The sequence below is a fragment of the Clupea harengus genome, chromosome 10 (genome assembly GCF_900700415.2).
Source record: "Clupea harengus chromosome 10, Ch_v2.0.2, whole genome shotgun sequence".
Lineage (NCBI taxonomy): Eukaryota > Metazoa > Chordata > Actinopteri > Clupeiformes > Clupeidae > Clupea > Clupea harengus.
The window spans coordinates 26,452,018-26,470,096 of NC_045161.1; the positions used below are offsets into that span (position 1 = coordinate 26,452,018).

Genomic DNA, 18,079 nt, shown 5'->3' on the forward strand with positions numbered 1-18,079 from the left:
TTATGGCTCTTAAGGCAGCTTGGCTCCTGTTTGCTTTAGTTAGTTTGAGACTTACCATTAGTGTTAAGCTGCATGCCCCCTAACTGCATACTCCTGATTGCCCCTAACTGCACACTCCTGATTGCCTGAGATACTTAAAGCAGCAGCAGCAGCGGTAGCAGCAGCGGTAGCAGCAGTAGTAGCAGCGTGGCTTCAGACTGAGGCAGGCTCTGGCGGTAATGGCTTGTGACAGGTAATCCAAACACATAACATTAGAATGAGAGGCAGTCACTGATCCGGCGTGTGCGGGAAGGGCCTACAGGCTATCCCAGGATGTCTAACTCACAGCTCCTGCAGCTCCCGCAGCAGCAGCAGCAGCAGCAGAGGCAGGAGCGTTTGGCATCCTAAAAATACACTTTATCACCGCGGAGAGAAATTCCCTGGAACTTTGGGGAGAAGAGCGCAGAGCTTCCTACTGTACATCTAATTATTTCATGTTGCTTATCTTCATCTATCTCTCTCTCTCTCACTGTCTTTTATTTCATGTTGCTTATCTTCATCTCTCTCTCTCTCTCTCTCTCTCTCTCTCTCTCTCTCTCTCACTCTCTTTTTTGGTGGGTAAGGGGGTGGGGGTGAGGTTTGTGAAAAAGAAAGTTTCTGCAGGAAGCGCTGAGAATAGTGTGTTCCTTTTTTGTGTGTGTGTTTTTTTTTTTTTATTTCTCTTTTGCATTTTTGTTCTGAACTTCCTCCTGAACTGTATACAAGGTTTTAGTGGCTAACTTTCAGCAGATAACTGAAAGTTGTGTATGTCAGGCACTCAGTGTATGTGTTTGTTTGTGTGTGTGTGTGTGAGTGTGTCTGTCTATCTGTGTATGTGTATGTGTCTGTGTCTGTGTGTGTGTGTGTGTGTGTGTGTGTGCGTGCGTGCTGAGTGTCACACCGCTGTAATATTTATAAAAATATTCTCGCCATCCCTCTGTCATCTCACACAAAACAACTAAAATGACTCAGTGATGGGAGACTTTGAAGATCCCTTCTTCGCTCCTGACTGAAAAACAAAGCCATCACAGCCCGATTTACAAGGAGTGAGCTTGTCCTTCAAGAGACCGGAGCTTGAACTGAGATGAAAAGGAGTTGATATGTCACCTTTGGTGCTGAACGAGCTGTGGGTCTGATGCAGCTCTCAGCACCTTCACTCTGACCTTAGTGCCTTCCCTTCTGACTCTTTTCAAGGATCTACCCAGGCCCTCTTCACACACTCATACACACACAGTAGCGGTTACGTAAGGGATAATGGCCACTGACGTGTACCGTTATATGGAATTAATGGACAAGGCGGATGCAAAGGACTCCATGACGCGAAGAGAAGAGTAGTTTCCGTAGCCAAGTTTATTAATTTCGTATCACGGGGCAGCTTAAAGAGCCCTCAAAGGAAACATTTGATTCAGTTTGAAAAGAAGGAATCCTGTTCAGTTTGTAGGTCTACTTTTTTCGTGCAAGGCTAATGTTGGGTAGTTATTTTTCAATAGGCAATAATCATAAATGCCAAACAGAAAAGTAAAAGTACTTAGAGCTGAAGAGGACAGATACACAGTCTCTGAGATCAGCTGCTTTCTCAATCTCAAATGTACAGTACATGTGTGTAAAAGCTGTTGAGATTTTCAGAAAGAAAGAAACTTTCAAAAGTAGCATGACCAGTCCTGTCTCTTAAACAGCGTTAACTAGGACTGACTGTACTTGGCTGTTCCACATAGTTGTTTCAGCACAGTCTTCCTCACGGACTGCTTTTGTGCTCTAGCATTAAATGAGGTTCTTGGCAGGGGTTTGTTTTGACCTCTCGCGGATAATTTTCCCATTATTATTGGTGCGGTGTCTGCATACCTGGTGGGCATGCAGGAGTAGCTTTCTTTTCATTAGTGTGGCATGCCCTCAGACTCCATCATGTGTCCAATTTGAACATTAGATTCTCTTCATTTCCTACAGGTTTCAGTGTGACTAACGGTACTGTGTTTTGGCACAAAACAATGGGGGACTGCGTTTTTTGAATATGTTCTTGATCAGATTTACCCTATCAGCGATAAAGACTCCTGCGGTCATTTCCTAGTTTAAATTTAGCGTCTGATTGATTGTAAAGTTGGGGATTTTGCCCTTTTCTCTTGGAACGTGTTTATCTTGTTTGTCAATCAAAACGTTGAGCCGCCCTTGAAAATTTGAATTTGAAGGTTTGTGTGTGTTTGGGTCCATTGATCCATTTTCTGCGTATTACATTCACGATGTGATTACTCCTATTACATTTCATTTCTTTGAATAAGATTATTATTATTATGAAAGTCTCGAGATAAAATATAATGATATGAATCAGAGAAGCCAGAGACAGATAAGAAAGAGAGATGGGTAGTGAGAAGTAGACAGATGAAGGAGGAGGAAAAAAGAGAGGGATAGAGAAAAATAGAAAAGGGGGTGGGCAGAAAGAACGTGATGGTGGGAGAGGAAGTGTGAGAACAGCCAAATTCCTTATTAGCTGAATACACAGGTGTGAGAGGATATCGAATATACCCAACATGGTGAAGGGTGACCAGAGGAGCATGACCTCCATCACTGTGGAGACACACACACACACACACACACACACACACACACACACACACACACACACACACACACACACACACATACATATGCACAGACACATGCACACACATACATGCACACATACACACAAACACACACACAAACACAGACACAGACACACACACATACACACACACACACACACACACACACACATGCACACACATTCATGCACACACACACACAAACACACACAAACACACACACACACACACACACATGCACACACATACATGCACACACACACACACAAACACACACGCACACACACACACACAAACACACACACACACAGACCCACACACACACAGACAAACACACACACACACACACACACACACACACACACACACACACACTGCCTGTGCTGGTGATGGTTTCCACTCACGCCGCTGCCCCAAGCCAAAGTGAAACCAGGCAGGTTGAGAATCCTACTACGGCCAGGGAAACACAAAAAGAGATGCAGTGTGTTAGACAGGAAATAAGTCCTAGGTAAGAAAGGAGAAAAGAAAGCAAAAAAAAAAAAAAACATTCGAAGCCTCGCAGTTCCTTCTGACAGTCTCAGAAACATCCAATTCCACGCAAGGATGAGCACTTGTGCAACAATTTAGCAGCTGGAATAGACTTGGAAAAACTGTGCTTGTGAATTATGGATCTGAGTGCTTTGATAATTGCAGTATTTGAAAATGACTGTCTGTGTGTGTGTGTGTGTGTCTGCGGATGCTTTTGTGTGTGTGTGTGTGTGTGTGTGTGTGTGTGTGTGTGTGTGTGTGCATGCATGTGTATGTATGTATGTGTGTGTGTGTGTTTGAAGGTGAAGGGCCCGGAGAAGACCCTGGAAGAGAGACGCTCCAGTCTAGACGCCGAGATCGACTCCCTGACCAGCATACTGGCAGACCTGGAGAGCAGCTCACCCTACAAGCCCCGCAACCAGCAGGTAAGCCTCCCACTGCACACCTCACACCCCCACCACACACCTCACACCTCACACCTCACACCCCCACCACACACCTCACTCCCCCACCACACACCTCACACCCCCACCGCACACCTCACACCTCACTCCCCCACCACAGGTTACAGAGATCAGCTACATTTCGGAGAAGTTGGCCTTGAATAGATGCCCCCCCCACCCTTCTGAGCTGGGTTCCGCTCAAGGTTTTTCTCTTGTTTTGTTCTTGTTTCCCGGTTATCTATCTGTCCCCTTGTTGTGGCCCTAGGGGCTTGAGGCCTTGGGCTCTCTAAAGCACTGTGGGACAGTGTAGTTGTAAATGCCACAATATAAATAAATAGAATTGGAAATTGAATCCGGCCCAGATCCGGCCCTAGATATCCGGCCCCAGCTTCTCTCTGGTGGGTACAGTATGTCGCTCATGACTCATCCATGAGAGCGTCCAAACACATGGCAGAGCCTCAGATAAAGATAATAATCTTCTGTCGTGGCTCCAGTGGGAATTGGAGCCATGAGATTAACATGTTGTGACCGGTCGTGACGTTGTTGGCCGTGACTTAAATGATGATGCAGTGATATGGTGATGGAACAAAACAAATGTTCAGAAGCAGGATGGCAATTCTCTCAACAAAGACGTGATGCAGCCCGGTTTGTGTCATGTTGCTAACCAACTAACCAGCTAATGTCCCAGATTGAGCTATTTGCCGCCTTGTGAATTATATGTTATATATCTGGTCTTGCATATTTGACACCTTGCAGAGGTTCGCGCTCTGTAGTATTCAGTAATATACAGCCAGGTGGGATTACACGACACTCGTGGCTTTACCGTTATGGAAGACTGAGTTGGAATGAAAATTTGTTATCTACCCTGTGTTTTTATTACCTGATACATTAATGGGTTTCGTGTGTGACAGAGGCTTGAAACAAGACACTGGGATGCAGGAAGCTTGTTGTATAAATGATGGATGAGTGGAATAGCTGCAGCCAATACACCTCTACCTGGGAACTCCCCCCCCACCCCCCTGGCCCCCGAGTCATTCACACATTCAGTTCTGCCTCCAGCCAGAACCGGAGGAACAGAGGAACAGAGGTCCCTAAACTGAGGGGGAAAAAAATCGAGCCAAAACAAAGTAGATGTTGAATTAAACTTCACGGGTGTCCCACCGCCATATCTCATTTTTGGAAAGTGTGATGCGATTAAAAATAAAGTGACCCATATCATTAATAGATATGAAATGAAGTTAAGAGCACCGTCTACTAGTCGAAGCCCAGGGCACTTCACTAAATAGTCTGACACACAAGGAATGTAGGCCAGCGCCTTTAAAAAAAAATCACACCCTTTGCGTGGGTAAGTGCGGGCCAGACAGACAAGCACCCACCTTCTGCTGGCTGCAGGGGAGTGAGAGTGTGAGGAGCTGTTTGGTGGGAGCTCTTTGAGGATGATGGGTTGTGAAGATGGGCTCTGGTGCTTGTCCCAGTGCTGAGGTGGTGGTGGTTGCACTGAGGGGCTTTGACTTCAGTACAGACCCTCCACCCCCATACACACACACACACACACACACACACATATACACCTAACGTCCTGCGTCCTTCAAGCATAGGTGTTATGTGCTCTGTACATTTCACACCGTTTCTCACGTTAGCGTGTAGAGCTATTGCCAGGCGATGCTCAGGTGTAGAAAAAAAAAAAGAACCTTGCAGCATCTTGCTGTTCAGATTAATGTTTCAGAAAAGAATAAATAAATAACCCACACCAACACATCACAGCTTTGTGCTTGATGGTGGAGTTAAGAAACCCAGAAAACACTTCTGGTGGGACTGAGCCACACACACTCAGGCACCACCTCAGTTGGAAAAAGTGAGATTTGTGTAATTTAGACTCAGTGGTACGTGGGAGCGCTATTGTGTGGATGCTGGGATACTGCAGGCCGTGGATGATTTTGACCAGACAGGACCAGGTCTTGAAGGGGTGCGGCTGCCCTGAGACCCCATTGATGTTGCCCCTCATGGTGGAGATCTCCAGGCCAGAGATTAAAGAGACAGTCTCCGCTCACAGCCACCTGGGCTGTGAAGTTTGTCCCGCTAAAATCTCCTAGGCTGAGGCTCAGATATGGCTGCCATGTGTGTTCTGTGTCTGTGTGTGTGTTCTGTGTGTGTTCTGTGTTCTGTGTGCGTGTGTGTGTGCGTGTGTGTGTGCGTGTGTGTGTGTGTGTGTGTGTGTGTGTGTGTGTGTGTGTGTGTGTGTGTGCGCGCCCCTAAACATCAAGTCATAAGCGAGAGATGGAAATGTGAAGTGAGCGGGGAAATGTCAGGGGGGTTAGTATCAGTGTGTCAGAGCCACGCTGTTTTCATACACACAGCCTGCGCACTGACCTCACACAAGTGCAAATGGAAGCCGGGTCAGTGATACACCACTCTGTTGAAAATAAAAAACAAAACACACAAAAAAAGCCTAAAACTTCTGTTTTTGTTGGAATGGAGTTTTCGGATGTGACATCCAAAATATAGCAAAACTACACACATGCACACAAACAGACATGCACCGACATCAACTCCCAGAGACACACAAACGCTGAAAGACATTACCAGGGTTGTACTCTTCGTCCCCCCCATCCCCATTTCCATGGAAGAGGCAGGTAGATCATTCCTAAATAAAATATAGAATAAGTGCAGATCTTTGTAAAAATACCTTGCGAGTGTTACAAGTCAGAAGGAGGACTCTGAAAGCTTTTTTCAGTACGAGCTGAAAAATTTATACTCACCTGAGCTGCTCCGAGAGGGCGAACACAGTGTTGTGAGTCAAGCAGCTATCCCTGTCAAGGTCAACCCGATCGACCAAGAACCGTCACTCGGACTTATTTTTGCCCTCCTGCCGAGTACATAATCCCTGTTTTATGTTTTCAGTGTCGGAATATTTTTTTGTCAGTTTTAACAGCCTCTTTTTTTAGTCTGCTCGCTGAAATGGCCCTGTACCCGTAAAACGTCGCTTCTTCAGCCACTGTCAGGTCTAAGTGTCAGGCGTATCACATATTTAACACTTTTTTTTCTCTCCCGCGTTGCTAAAAATCTTCCTAGATGACATGGTGACAGCGCGGAGATTAGACAGCAGTTTTCAAGCTGCCTTTGGTTGCTTTCCTACAGCAGCTTGCTGAAAAAAAATGGATAATTCTGTCGTTCTGCGCCCAGCCTGTTAATAATCTCTGTGGCTCGACAGAAAACAGAAGCGCTTACCTCTGTGTGTGTGTTTGTTTTTACAGTGTTACCAGGCCACAAGCATGAACACAAACACATATAAATACAGACACACATGCTCAGTGATACACACACACACACACACACACACACACACACACACACACACACACACACACACACAGACACACACAGACATATACACACAGCCCAGCTGATGCTGATTCTGCCTGATTAACTCTTGTTGACCCTTTTTTACCCATCCAGCTGCTCCAGCCATCTTTCTTTCACTCGTTTTTTTTTTGGCTGCATGATGTTCTGTAGGGAAGCAGGGCTTGTGTAATGCGCCAGGTTTCATCGGCGCCATTCTTGGCCCAGCTGCTCCTGCTGTAATCTTCCGCTCATATAAACAAAGAGTAACGAGCGCCCTCAATTTACAGCTCTCTGGGCACACTCAATTACCCAGCCTGCCCTCCAAAATCGATAGGCCACTCGCTGCGCCCCTCTAGCGCCACTATCGGAGGACCGAGACTCAGGGGGGCTTTTCCCCAGGTGAGCACCCCCACCTCAGAGAAGGGACCCAACGTGGGTTTTTTGGAGTTTTTTATTTTAATTTAATTTATCTCCCCCTGCTTCTCCGGGTCTCCCACATGAGACTGGAGCGGAGTTTGTTTTGTGCGTCAGCCTTTCAAAAGTTGCATCGGCGCGGCATGACTCTCTCTTTCTCTTTCTCTCTCTCTCTCTTTCTCTCTCTCCCTCCCTCGCTCTCACTCTTACTCTACTGCTGCCGCTGCCGCCCCACATCAGTTCAGAGACATCAAAACAATTTTGTTTGCTTTAGTTGGTATCCTCTATGGCATAACAGGAGGTAATGAAATGTGATCATTATATAAGTCCCATTTGCCTCCTCCCCCCCCCCCCCCCGAATCCATCTGAGAGACTATTCTGTGAGCTGACACAGATTACCAAGTTTCTGGTTGGCTCTGTGTGGCGAAATTATATCACAGTTTTGTAATATTGAGTCAAATGTGTGTGTGTGTGTGTGTGTGTGTGTGTGTGTGTGTGTTTGTCTGTGTGTACGAGTGAGTGTTTTTTTTTTTTTGTCCTCAGCCCTCTCTGAAAGTTTGCTGCTCGAATGTATCGTGTCGTTTTTTTAGGGAGGATATTTCCCTTCCGCTCTCGGTTTCGCTGGAAGTCTCTTTTTATATTGTGCGAATATTCAGTTAGTTATATGTATATATATATTTAAGGAATAATATTATTATACATTACATTTTTTTTTTTAAACTGAATGACATGGAAATGAAATACACATATAGAATCTGTACATACGATCTCTGTACACAAATAATATAAAATATAGAAAAAAGTATGTATACATTTGTTTATGTCTATTTGAATATACATTTATTTATGTGTGTTACTGTTGATTGAGTTTGGTTTACAAATGTCAGTGTGTATTCAGTGTCACATCTGTTTGTCTAAAGCCCTCTCTTTTGCCTGACTGAGACAACAGAGACGCCATTACACCGAGTGACTTGTGAGCAAGACAATGAAGGCAGCTCCTCAGTCAAGTGCAGTGTTGTCAGCCAGGCCGTCAGTCATCAGATGGAGAAATGCAGGCCTTAATTGATCTCTCTGTGATTACATGCCAGGATCTTCCATGCCTCTGCCGTTCTTGTCCTCGTTGGGGTGATTGTCATGTCTGACTGTTTGTTGACTGTCGACATTAACTCCTCATCACGATGCGGCGACCAAGTCAAGAGCGAGACTCAGCAAGACTTGTCGAGACTCCCAGCCGCGTCCAATTCAGAGTAATCACTCACAGTAAGAGCAACGAGCAACGGCTGATTTGGGAGCCCCATTGTGTGTGTGTCTGTGTGTGTGTGTTTTAAGTGAGACCGTTCCGAGATAAGACTACAATATTTTGACTGGGCCGCCAGCCTGCAGAGCTCCATGTCACTGCGTTTGAGCTCTCTGAGGACGTTAAAAGAGAGACGGCTCAGCCACCCCAGTTAATGCCGCTGCGCTTGCCTACCCTCGCTCGCTAGAATTCCGCCCGCCTAACCCCAGCCCCTGCCGCGACTAATGTGCAGCGCCCGGCTGTCCGAGCGCATCACATCGGTTTGGGGAGAGTTAACAAGGAGGCCCAGATGAGTGTCAAAACACAGCGCTCGTCAAGCTCCGGCGCGGAGGCCCACACCAGCGCCAGGGGTAAAGGCAAGTCTTCGGCCGTGACCTCTCATTACGCGACGACCCTCCTCTCGTGGTGGTTGGCAGCCATGAAGCGCCTTAATGCCCTTACTCTTACCCTTACTCATCGGCCCACGGGGTGCAGCCACCTGGCTTTGAATTTCTCAGCACAGGATTTTACAGCCTGGCTCTTCTGCTGAGTGGGTATATTAGAATCGTGCTTAGCAGAGTGACTCAGTAATATGGAAGTATGACTGATTCTGTAATCATTCATATAAAATGTAATGTGCATTATAAATGCAAATGAATGTACTATATGTATATGTGTGTGTGTGTATACATACAGTATATGTACATATAATTTATGTGTATATAACACAGAACCTTTCTTTTTAGGACCGATTCTGTGACCTTGAAAACCCTTATTTGTGGGTGTGTATTCATTTGTCAGTGGCCTGCTTTTCCCTGTGCCCTGTGCAGTATGTAAGCAGCCTTTTAGTGTGATCAACTCACAAAAGCCCGATTCAGCTGAAAGAATGTGTGTCTGCTGGACATGAGTGTTAACGACTGTTCAGAAGTTTGAAACTCTGGATCTATAGAGGGGCCCTCCCTGACCCCCTTCCCAAGACCTGGAAATTCAATTGACTCGACGGCAACGCACTGATGCAGAAAATGCAGTGACAACGTTTGCGGCCCTAATTAGGGAGAGAACGTCGTAAGACAAAGGAGATGGTTGTATCGGGACACAAGGACTAAACACAAGGCGTCAAGAGAGATGAGTTAGGTTCTCTAATAAGTGGTTTCCCTCGTCCCTCGCGCTATTGACACTAAGTACTAGACACATCCCAACTTCGAAAACCTTGCAGCTCACTTAGAGTTAGGAATGGCTAAACACAGCGAAGTCTGAGGGCTAAGCCATCTATTATGAGATAGACTTGTTAAGTCGAGTGCTTCGTTTTTTTTTTTTTTTTTTTTTTTTCATTTCTTTTACTTGCTCACTGGACCATGCTAACCAGCTCCGCAGTTGTCTGGCAGGCTCAGTGTTTGAGAGTCCCCTTTAAGGGGTTATGCAGTCCAGGGCGCCTCTCTTTGTTACCACTGCATTTATTGCGCGACATGTCTGTAATGTGGTATTTTTTTTTTTTTATATATATATATATATATATATCTGTGTGTATGTTATGTGAATTTGCAAGCCACCACGTTTGAAGAATGCTTTTGATTTTGATGTCCTGCAACTTCAGGGCCTGTTTCTGGGGCCCATGAAGGGGCTGAACTCAATTGGGAGGAAAAGCTGCTTTGTGCTGCGCAGAGAGTGTTGTGAATCATCGGCCGTCAGCTTTGTGCCCAGTGCTTTTCAGACGCTGTTAACAGACCACTTTTGAAGCCAGAGGGCACTTCAGTGCTTGGTGCCCCCCCCCCGCTTCATTCATTCTATTGGGTACCTTTTTATGATATGCTCTTTGCAAGTCCTGTTTGTGTAGATGGTAGTGTGATATTGGACCAAATCATCACTAATGACTGGCTGAGATTTAGTTTTATATAATCTATCTTCAGTCCCCTATCATTTGAGGAAATAATACTTGTGTTCCTTGTTGTCAGGAAATTCCAAAGCATACATGCACACACATGGATGAGTGCACACACACACACACACACACACATGGAAACATGAGAGGGCATTAGTTTAAAAAAAAAAAAGAAGTCACCAAATGGTGCCATTTTGGGGCTTCAAAAGCAGGCAACCTCAGGCTAATGTGTCTACCCTGCTCCAGTTTGCCTTTTGTGCTAGTGAAATATCTCTTTGCGTTCAGGGTCAATTCGGTGGCTTGCTGTGCCGGCAGTATTTTTATAGCCTATTGATTTTGGAAGACCTTAACCAGAGCATGTCAGGGACTGCAACAGCAGATTGACAGTCAAAATCTGAACACTGGCGCATGAAGGCATCTCAATCTTATATAATGAATATATGAGTGACGTTATGCACTGGTGGAGTCAATAGTCCTTTATTAACGGTAAATATTTCAGGTAATTTGTAATCAATCATCTAATGGTAATGGTAGTCCCTGGCCAGTACATTTGCATGGAGAAGGGATGCACTTTTTTTTCAGTAATGACACGGAAAAGTCATGAATATACATGAATATAGCTTGTATTTTCATTAATATTACGATTGAATTGAATTGAATTGAATTGAATTTATGAATTGATCTATTGTCATTCCAAGAATAGCCATATTGAGCCCACCTAAAAGCTCAAACTAAGAGACAGGCACAGCTTGGTCATCAAAGGCAAAGATATCTGACATGAAAAGTTCTGGCTATGTTAGACTTACGATGTAGGGTTCAAGTAAAATGATACCCTTCGGATTTGACCGAATGCCTTTGGTGAAACCCATGGAGGCCCTTTTTAGGGCAGCCATCCCCAGGCACAGAGGATTTAGAAAATCACCCCCAGTCCTAGCAGTGACCTTTCAGCGTTTTACATTGTGATTTTTCACCCTTTCCCACTCCGTGCGAGAGAGTGAGACTTTAAAAATTAAATGTAAATTTTGAATTTAAAAAGCTTTTATAGTTGAGTCTGTTTGATGTGAGCAGTGGGAGATGGCAACATGCACTATTCTGCATGAAATATTGATGGCTTCTCCTCCCGAAATGATGCAAATTTGCTGTGTTTTCCCCCGCACTGTCGAATCATCTCTGACTCGTTATGCGGTTCACCGGGAGCCGCAACAGGGCACAAGTGGCGACCACATCATCTCATGATTGAGGAAGTGCCTCTCGGAAGGGATTCAAAAGTAGGCAGAAGGCCACTTGTTTATTGTTCAGCAACACCCCGACCCCTCGAGCGGCGCTGTTGCCTGTTTACACCCAGGGCTTTTGACTCAACGTGCCACCGAGGTCATCAGCGGTTGTCACGGCACCGTCTCGATGAGCGCCATCACGGCAGCAGTGCAGTGTCTTGTGTTGACTCACGCCGGCGCCGCTCTGGTCTCCGCAGCCCTTAATGGCGTTTCGATGACATTCAGAAGGCCATCAAGCCGCACTCGTCTCAGTACAGGAGAGAGGAAGACGAGAGGAGCAGTGGCCCAGATAGAGACAAAGATGGTTTTGGGTGTGTGTGTGTGTGTGTGTGTGTGTGTGTGTGTGTGTGTGTGTGTGTGTGTGTGTGTGTGTGTGTGTGTGTGTGTGTGTGTGTGTGTGTGTGTGTGTGTGTGTGTGTGTGTGTGTGTGTGTGTGTGTTTGGCTACGTGAAGCGTACACTGTGATTGTTCGGAAGTGGATTCGGTTTGTCCTCTGGCGTGTAGTTTTCAGCTGGCTGCTTCGCGGCAGTCTCCTCGGATTCATCACCGCGCAAGTCTCCTCGTATGGCGCTTGTTTTTTACGGAGGGCCCGGGATCTGTTTTTAAATGAACAATTACGTCTCACCACCAATTCTTGCTCCCGCAGCGAGTGGCAAAACATGTTTCTCATAATTGATCAACTCAAACTCACTTCCCTCCTCCATCTGGACTCTGTGGCTGCTCGGCTAAATCCAAGTACAACTTAAATAATCCACTGGTTAAGTTTTTTTTACTCACCAATCAGCCACTTGTATTTCCTAGCTATGAATTTTACCATATTTATTTAGTTTATGAATTATCTTTATTAAAATGTCATTATTTATCCTTAATCAGTATAATTAAAATGTTATTTGAAAATATTATTACCTGATAATGCTATATTGTTTTCAATTAGGTGCAAAAATAACTGATGGTTTAATCACTTCTCCTGCACAGAAACTCATTGTGGTGTAAGGAGGCATATTAACCAACATGTTCTTCAGTATTCCTCTCCATGAAATATTGATGAGAATATGCAGGGGGAATTTGTTCAAATTGGAATGTTTAGTGTAATAGAGAACTTCAAACAAATTGATATCCACACACAAACACACACACACACACACACACACACACACACACACACACCAGATTCTGCCCTGCCTTGATTTATATTTGAGTGTGTAGCAGTGTTATATTTGCTACTGTCTCTACGGAGAAAGGACTACAGGGCGGGCAGACGGCGTCTTTGTTCCGTCATATTAGCTCCGTACTGTGACTGTCGTGAGCGTGGCTGTTGTGTAGGCTTACATGGTTTCACTGGAGTGCGCACAGTGGTTCTGGCTGTATCATCCCACCTCACCCCCGCTGGGAAGCCTCCCCACGCGCTGTGTCCGCCGCGGCGCGTTGCACGCACGCCTGCCGAGCGCGTCTCCACGGGCCGCCCAGCAAGTGTGGCACGCACTGTCACAGCACAGCACTCTGGCACTCTGTGTGGCCACAGCAGTCTGATCAGCACAAGCAGACCACCGCCACAGATGAGCTGTGTGTGTGTGTGTTAGTGTGTGTGTGGGTGTGTGTGGGTGTGTGGGTGTGTGGGGTGGGTGGGTGGGTGTGGGTGTGTGTATGTATGAGTTAAAAAGTGCGTTTGTGTTAAAATGTGCGTTTATTAATGTGTGTGTGTATGTGTCTTTGTCTGTGAGTGTGTGTATTAGAAAGTCTGTTAGTGAGTGGGTATGTGATTTTATATGGAAGTATGTGAGTGTGTGAATGTATGTGTGTTTGTGTGTGTATGCCTGTGTGTGTGTTTGTGAGTGTATACCTGTGTGTGTGTGTGTGTGTGTGTGTGTGTGTGTGTGTGTGTGTGTGTGTGTTTGCTAGTTGATGGATCACCGACGTTCCAGCCAGCAGCTCCTTGCGTTCGCCTGGCTGTGGTCACCCTGGCGTTCTGACCTTGAGAAGCACATGACCACAGAGTTGCGTGACTGCATGGCATCTCAGTCTGCCCGCTCTGATGCTCTCTGTCCCCTGCCACCTGCAGGGCTATCGCTTATGGTCCATGCCAAGGCACGTCGTTTTATTATTTACACCAACTTGGGCCTCAATCACATGCTGTTTGTTGTGAGGTATGCTCAGAGGTGTTTATATCTGTAGGACTGCTTGATGAATGGTGGTAGAGTTTAGACTTGTAGTGTAGCTGTACCCCTGTACTGTGAGGAGGCAAAGGTTATGCTGGTGCAATCGCAATGAGATTTCATGTTACCTGACACGTGCGTGTGGAAATAGCAAGACATTGTTTGGATGGTGGCTGTGTGAGCCAGCATTTGTCACAAGCTGAGAGGATGTTTGCATAGGTACTTGACAGCGAGACAAAACCTTGAGTAGTGGGGGTGGGGTGGTGGGCGGGTAAAACAGCCTCTCAGGTGTCTGTGTCCATCTCCCTGATAGATGTGTTCAATAATGGAACAGCACGAGGCTGAGGTGAGGAAGATCACACAACACATCCAAAGCCTCCGCGTGTGTGTGTATGTGTGTGCACGCGCCTGCCACCGGAGATGAGTTGATCAGGTGTCATCAGGTGTAAAAGCAGGCAGGTCTGCAAAGCTGAGGTGTTGAACTTTGAACTGTCTGTGTGCCAGGGTGAAACGCCAGGCCAGCCTGCCATGCCGTAATGTGCCGGACATCCCCCCCTCCCCCTCCACAACCCAACCCCCACTGGATGCCCAACTCCCACTCCCACACCAGAGTAATTTACTGGAGCTCAATCCAAATGACTGTCAAACAAAAGCGGCAAATGTCTCTCCTTTTTTTCCCAAAACGAATCAGTTCGAATGAATCTTTTTTTTTTCCTGCTGGTCCCCCTGCTTCTAATTTGTGCTTTCACTTTGACTTGTAATTAAGGAATCCTTTCAGAGCCAGACCATGGGAAATTTCCTCTGATTGAATTTGCTTTTCGGAGTCAGCAACGGCATTCATCTTTGTGGAACAGTAAGTTACACTAGACGGGGGAAGAGTACAGTATCTGCTGATCTTTGTGGAACAGTAAGTTACACTAGACCGGGGAAGAGTACAGTATCTGCTGATCTTTGTGGAACAGTAAGTTACACTAGACGGGGGAAGAGTACAGTATCTGCTGATCTTTGTGGAACAGTAAGTTACACTAGACCGGGGAAGAGTACAGTATCAAATCAGCCAGATCACTCAAAGATTACTTTAATGAGTTGAGACATTTAAATATAGCACTTTCACATCACGCTTCAGTGTCATTTGTTTATTGGTAATAATTTGATTTTGATTATTTTAAATCCTATATTAAAAGAAAAAATCCTAGAATTGAATTCCTATATTATATATATATTAAAACACTTTAATTGTTGGGGGGTCATATTTCATATGTCGTTATAGGAGAACTCCATTTATTGACATCAGATTGCAAAGGCCCAAATTATTCGGACCCATCAGACTATTCCTGCTATGCTTTTTGTCCTTTGTTTGCCATCCTGAAACTTATTCTCCTGAGCTTAGTGTTTTAACAACCCCAAAGAGCTGACAGCTTGACCTGGCCTGGGCTCTCATTAGATATAAAGGGCCCTATCCTGATCGGTCTCCCTCACATAAACCCAACTGGGCCTTTTAATCTCGCCTGGACATGTGAGCAGCCATTGTGGATACAGAGCAAAAAGTAACTACCGTAATTTCCGGACTATAAGCCGCTACTTTTTTCCCACGCTTTGAACCTCGCGGCTTAAACAACGACGCGGCTAATTTATGGATTATGATACCTGTGACTGTATACGGTGGCTTTGTGTTTACGGTGGCTTTGTGGAGCTAGGATGCTAGCATGGATGCAGCCGCATGGATGCTTAGCTCCACGCGATTTATCAGTATCTCAATAACTTAACTAATGTCAAAATAACCACAGTCTACCGGCGTAGACAGAACACAACTCAAAACAGTTTACAACAATACAAATCCAGTCTTTTCAAGTTCTTTAGCTCACTGGTTTCAAACTAGCGTCTTTCTTCTATCTCACTGTCTTCAATCTAACGTTCTAGCTTCTGATTGACTCTTGCAACTGTGCTCTCTTAAAGCAACAGTGCACTTATCGTAACTGGCAAAACTAATAATATGCATCACTATTGTATTACTTTTGATATTCATTTTAGCCTGTGTAAAGTTAATTTGTTTCAATGTACCGGTAGGCACCTGCGGCTTATAGACATGTGCGGCTTATTTATGTTAAAAATAATAATTTTTAAAAAATTCAGTGGGTGAGGCTTATATTCAGGTGCGCTCAATAGTCCGGAAATTACGGTAGGTGATATCGTCAGACTCGTTTCGGTAGTACCTCATCCTCTTTCAATTGTTTTGACTTGCCAGAATGGATGTAAGGAAGATGCTGCAAGATGGCGGCTGGCACTGATTCTTTCCTGTATCAGTGTATGTAGTCCAAATGTGGCCACCCGACGGAGGAAACATGACGTCTGGTGTTCCTTAAATACATTCCTCCCTCAGGGGGCTCTAGCAGGTCAGTCGCAGGTCATGTTTATCTTGATCAGAGAGGCCTTGTTCTTTTTGTATAAATATTTAAGAGTTGGGAGTTGTACATGTAGACTGTAGTTAGATGTGATTGGCTAGTTCTGTAGCCCCAGATGGGGCTTTATCTTAGAGAAGAGTGTTATGGTTAAAACAGCAGCTCCTTGTCACCTGCGCCCTCTTACACCACATTTCCACATGTTCTGTTCAGACCTTTCCTAAAGTATTCTCACATGTGCGTACACACAACCAATTTCCTTTGCTTGTCAAGACCCAAAGCGTCCCCCAAGTTCATTCCCCCCAAAGCTCATTCCCGTCCTCCCAGCCTGTTCTTCACCTCATTTCCCTTATCTTATGCGTTCACGAGGGCGAAGGTGTTACGTTTTCTCACAAGGGTCATTGTCAGCCAGGTTGCAAGGAGAGAAACATAATCTGGCTGTCCTCTTTCCCCTCAGGGGTAGGGGGTGGGGAGGGGTGGGGGGTGGAAGAGTGACAGAATGTATAAGTTCACACCGTAAACAGGCTCGGCGTTGGATAAATATTTATTAAGATGATTTGATTAAGTCCTCTCCGCCGCGCGGCTCGACCCCATCGCTCAGCGACGGGACCAAATGAGTCGGGTGATGGATGACCTCCTGCGCCCTCTGACATAAAGCAGGCGGTTGTCAGCTCTCCTCGGCGCGTCTCCTCCTCCTCCTCCACGCACCTCCTGCGTTTGATCCTCCGCTGAACCTCTAAGAGTACCTCTGCCCCCTCCCACACACACACACACACACAGACACAGACACACACACACTTACCTCAGATAGTGTGGCCGAGGGCATTTATAATAATATTAATAACTCATTAGACAGCAGGAGCAGTAAGGCGAAAGTGATTGAAATGCAGAGACAGCTTTGCGAGGCAGGTTCATAAAGTGCATCTGAAGGAAAATGAATGGAAATGAAGGGGATCGGTTTCTCTCTAGGGAGCACGCTTGGGAAAATAGAACGGGATACAGACCATGCCTCAACTCGTACAGCATTTAACCAGCAGGTCAGGACGGATCAATGCAGCTAATCAATAACCAACAGGTTATGAGCCTACGGACAGTTTTATTGATGACCTGCTGCACTCTGCAGTGTCATAGTGTTTGTTTGTAAAAGTATAATGTCGAGAGGAGGTCGTTTGATGTTCCTGAAAACGATTCATCATTTAAGTAAGTAAGTAAGTGCAGTACAAGTGTTCAAAATATCTTGTTTGTTGGATTTGGATTTGCCCATGTTAGTGCTGCTGGGGAAATGAAGGCTAGCAAAGGTTAATGCCCCTACACCGCCCAATGCTTTTGAGCTGTCAACCTCAAAGGTCATCGGGTTTGGATGCTTAATTTTATAGCGCTTGTATTATTGCATTTAGTCAGTCAGTGTGTGTGTGTGTGTGTGTGTGTGTGTGTGTGTGTGTGTGTGTGTGTGTGTGTGTGTGTGTGTTTATGTATTGAATCTGTAGGGGCAGCTGACTCCCCAGCTTGTTAATCACCGTAGGCTGCAGTGTTTAACTCTTTATCTGTGTTTGTTTTGCTTGCACCGCTCTCCCCTCTCTCCATCAGCAAGGCCACTGAGAGAGGATGGGTGGGAGGGATGGAGTGATACAGGCAAAGAAAAAAAAGATGAGAAGAGGAGAGGCATAGAGAGAGATGGTAGGGGGAGGGATGGAGGGAGAGAGCGACATAGAGAGAGAGAAAGAGAGAGAGAAGGGGATTGAGAGAGGGAGAGAGGAAGAGAGAGTGAGTTAGAGAG

The 18,079-nt window shown here is 45.6% G+C and overlaps 1 protein-coding gene across 6 annotated transcripts in view; it reads left to right on the forward strand.

Annotated features, from left to right (window-relative positions):
- LOC105895221 (LIM domain containing preferred translocation partner in lipoma) overlaps positions 1-18,079 on the forward strand; it is a 174,011-nt gene that overhangs the window by 83,606 nt on the left and 72,326 nt on the right. For all 6 annotated transcript variants that reach the window (XM_031574613.2, XM_031574610.2, XM_031574612.2 and 3 more), the window contains one exon: positions 3,425-3,547. In XM_031574613.2, the coding sequence (XP_031430473.1) occupies positions 3,425-3,547 (123 nt within the window). The remainder of the gene's footprint in view (positions 1-3,424; positions 3,548-18,079) is intronic.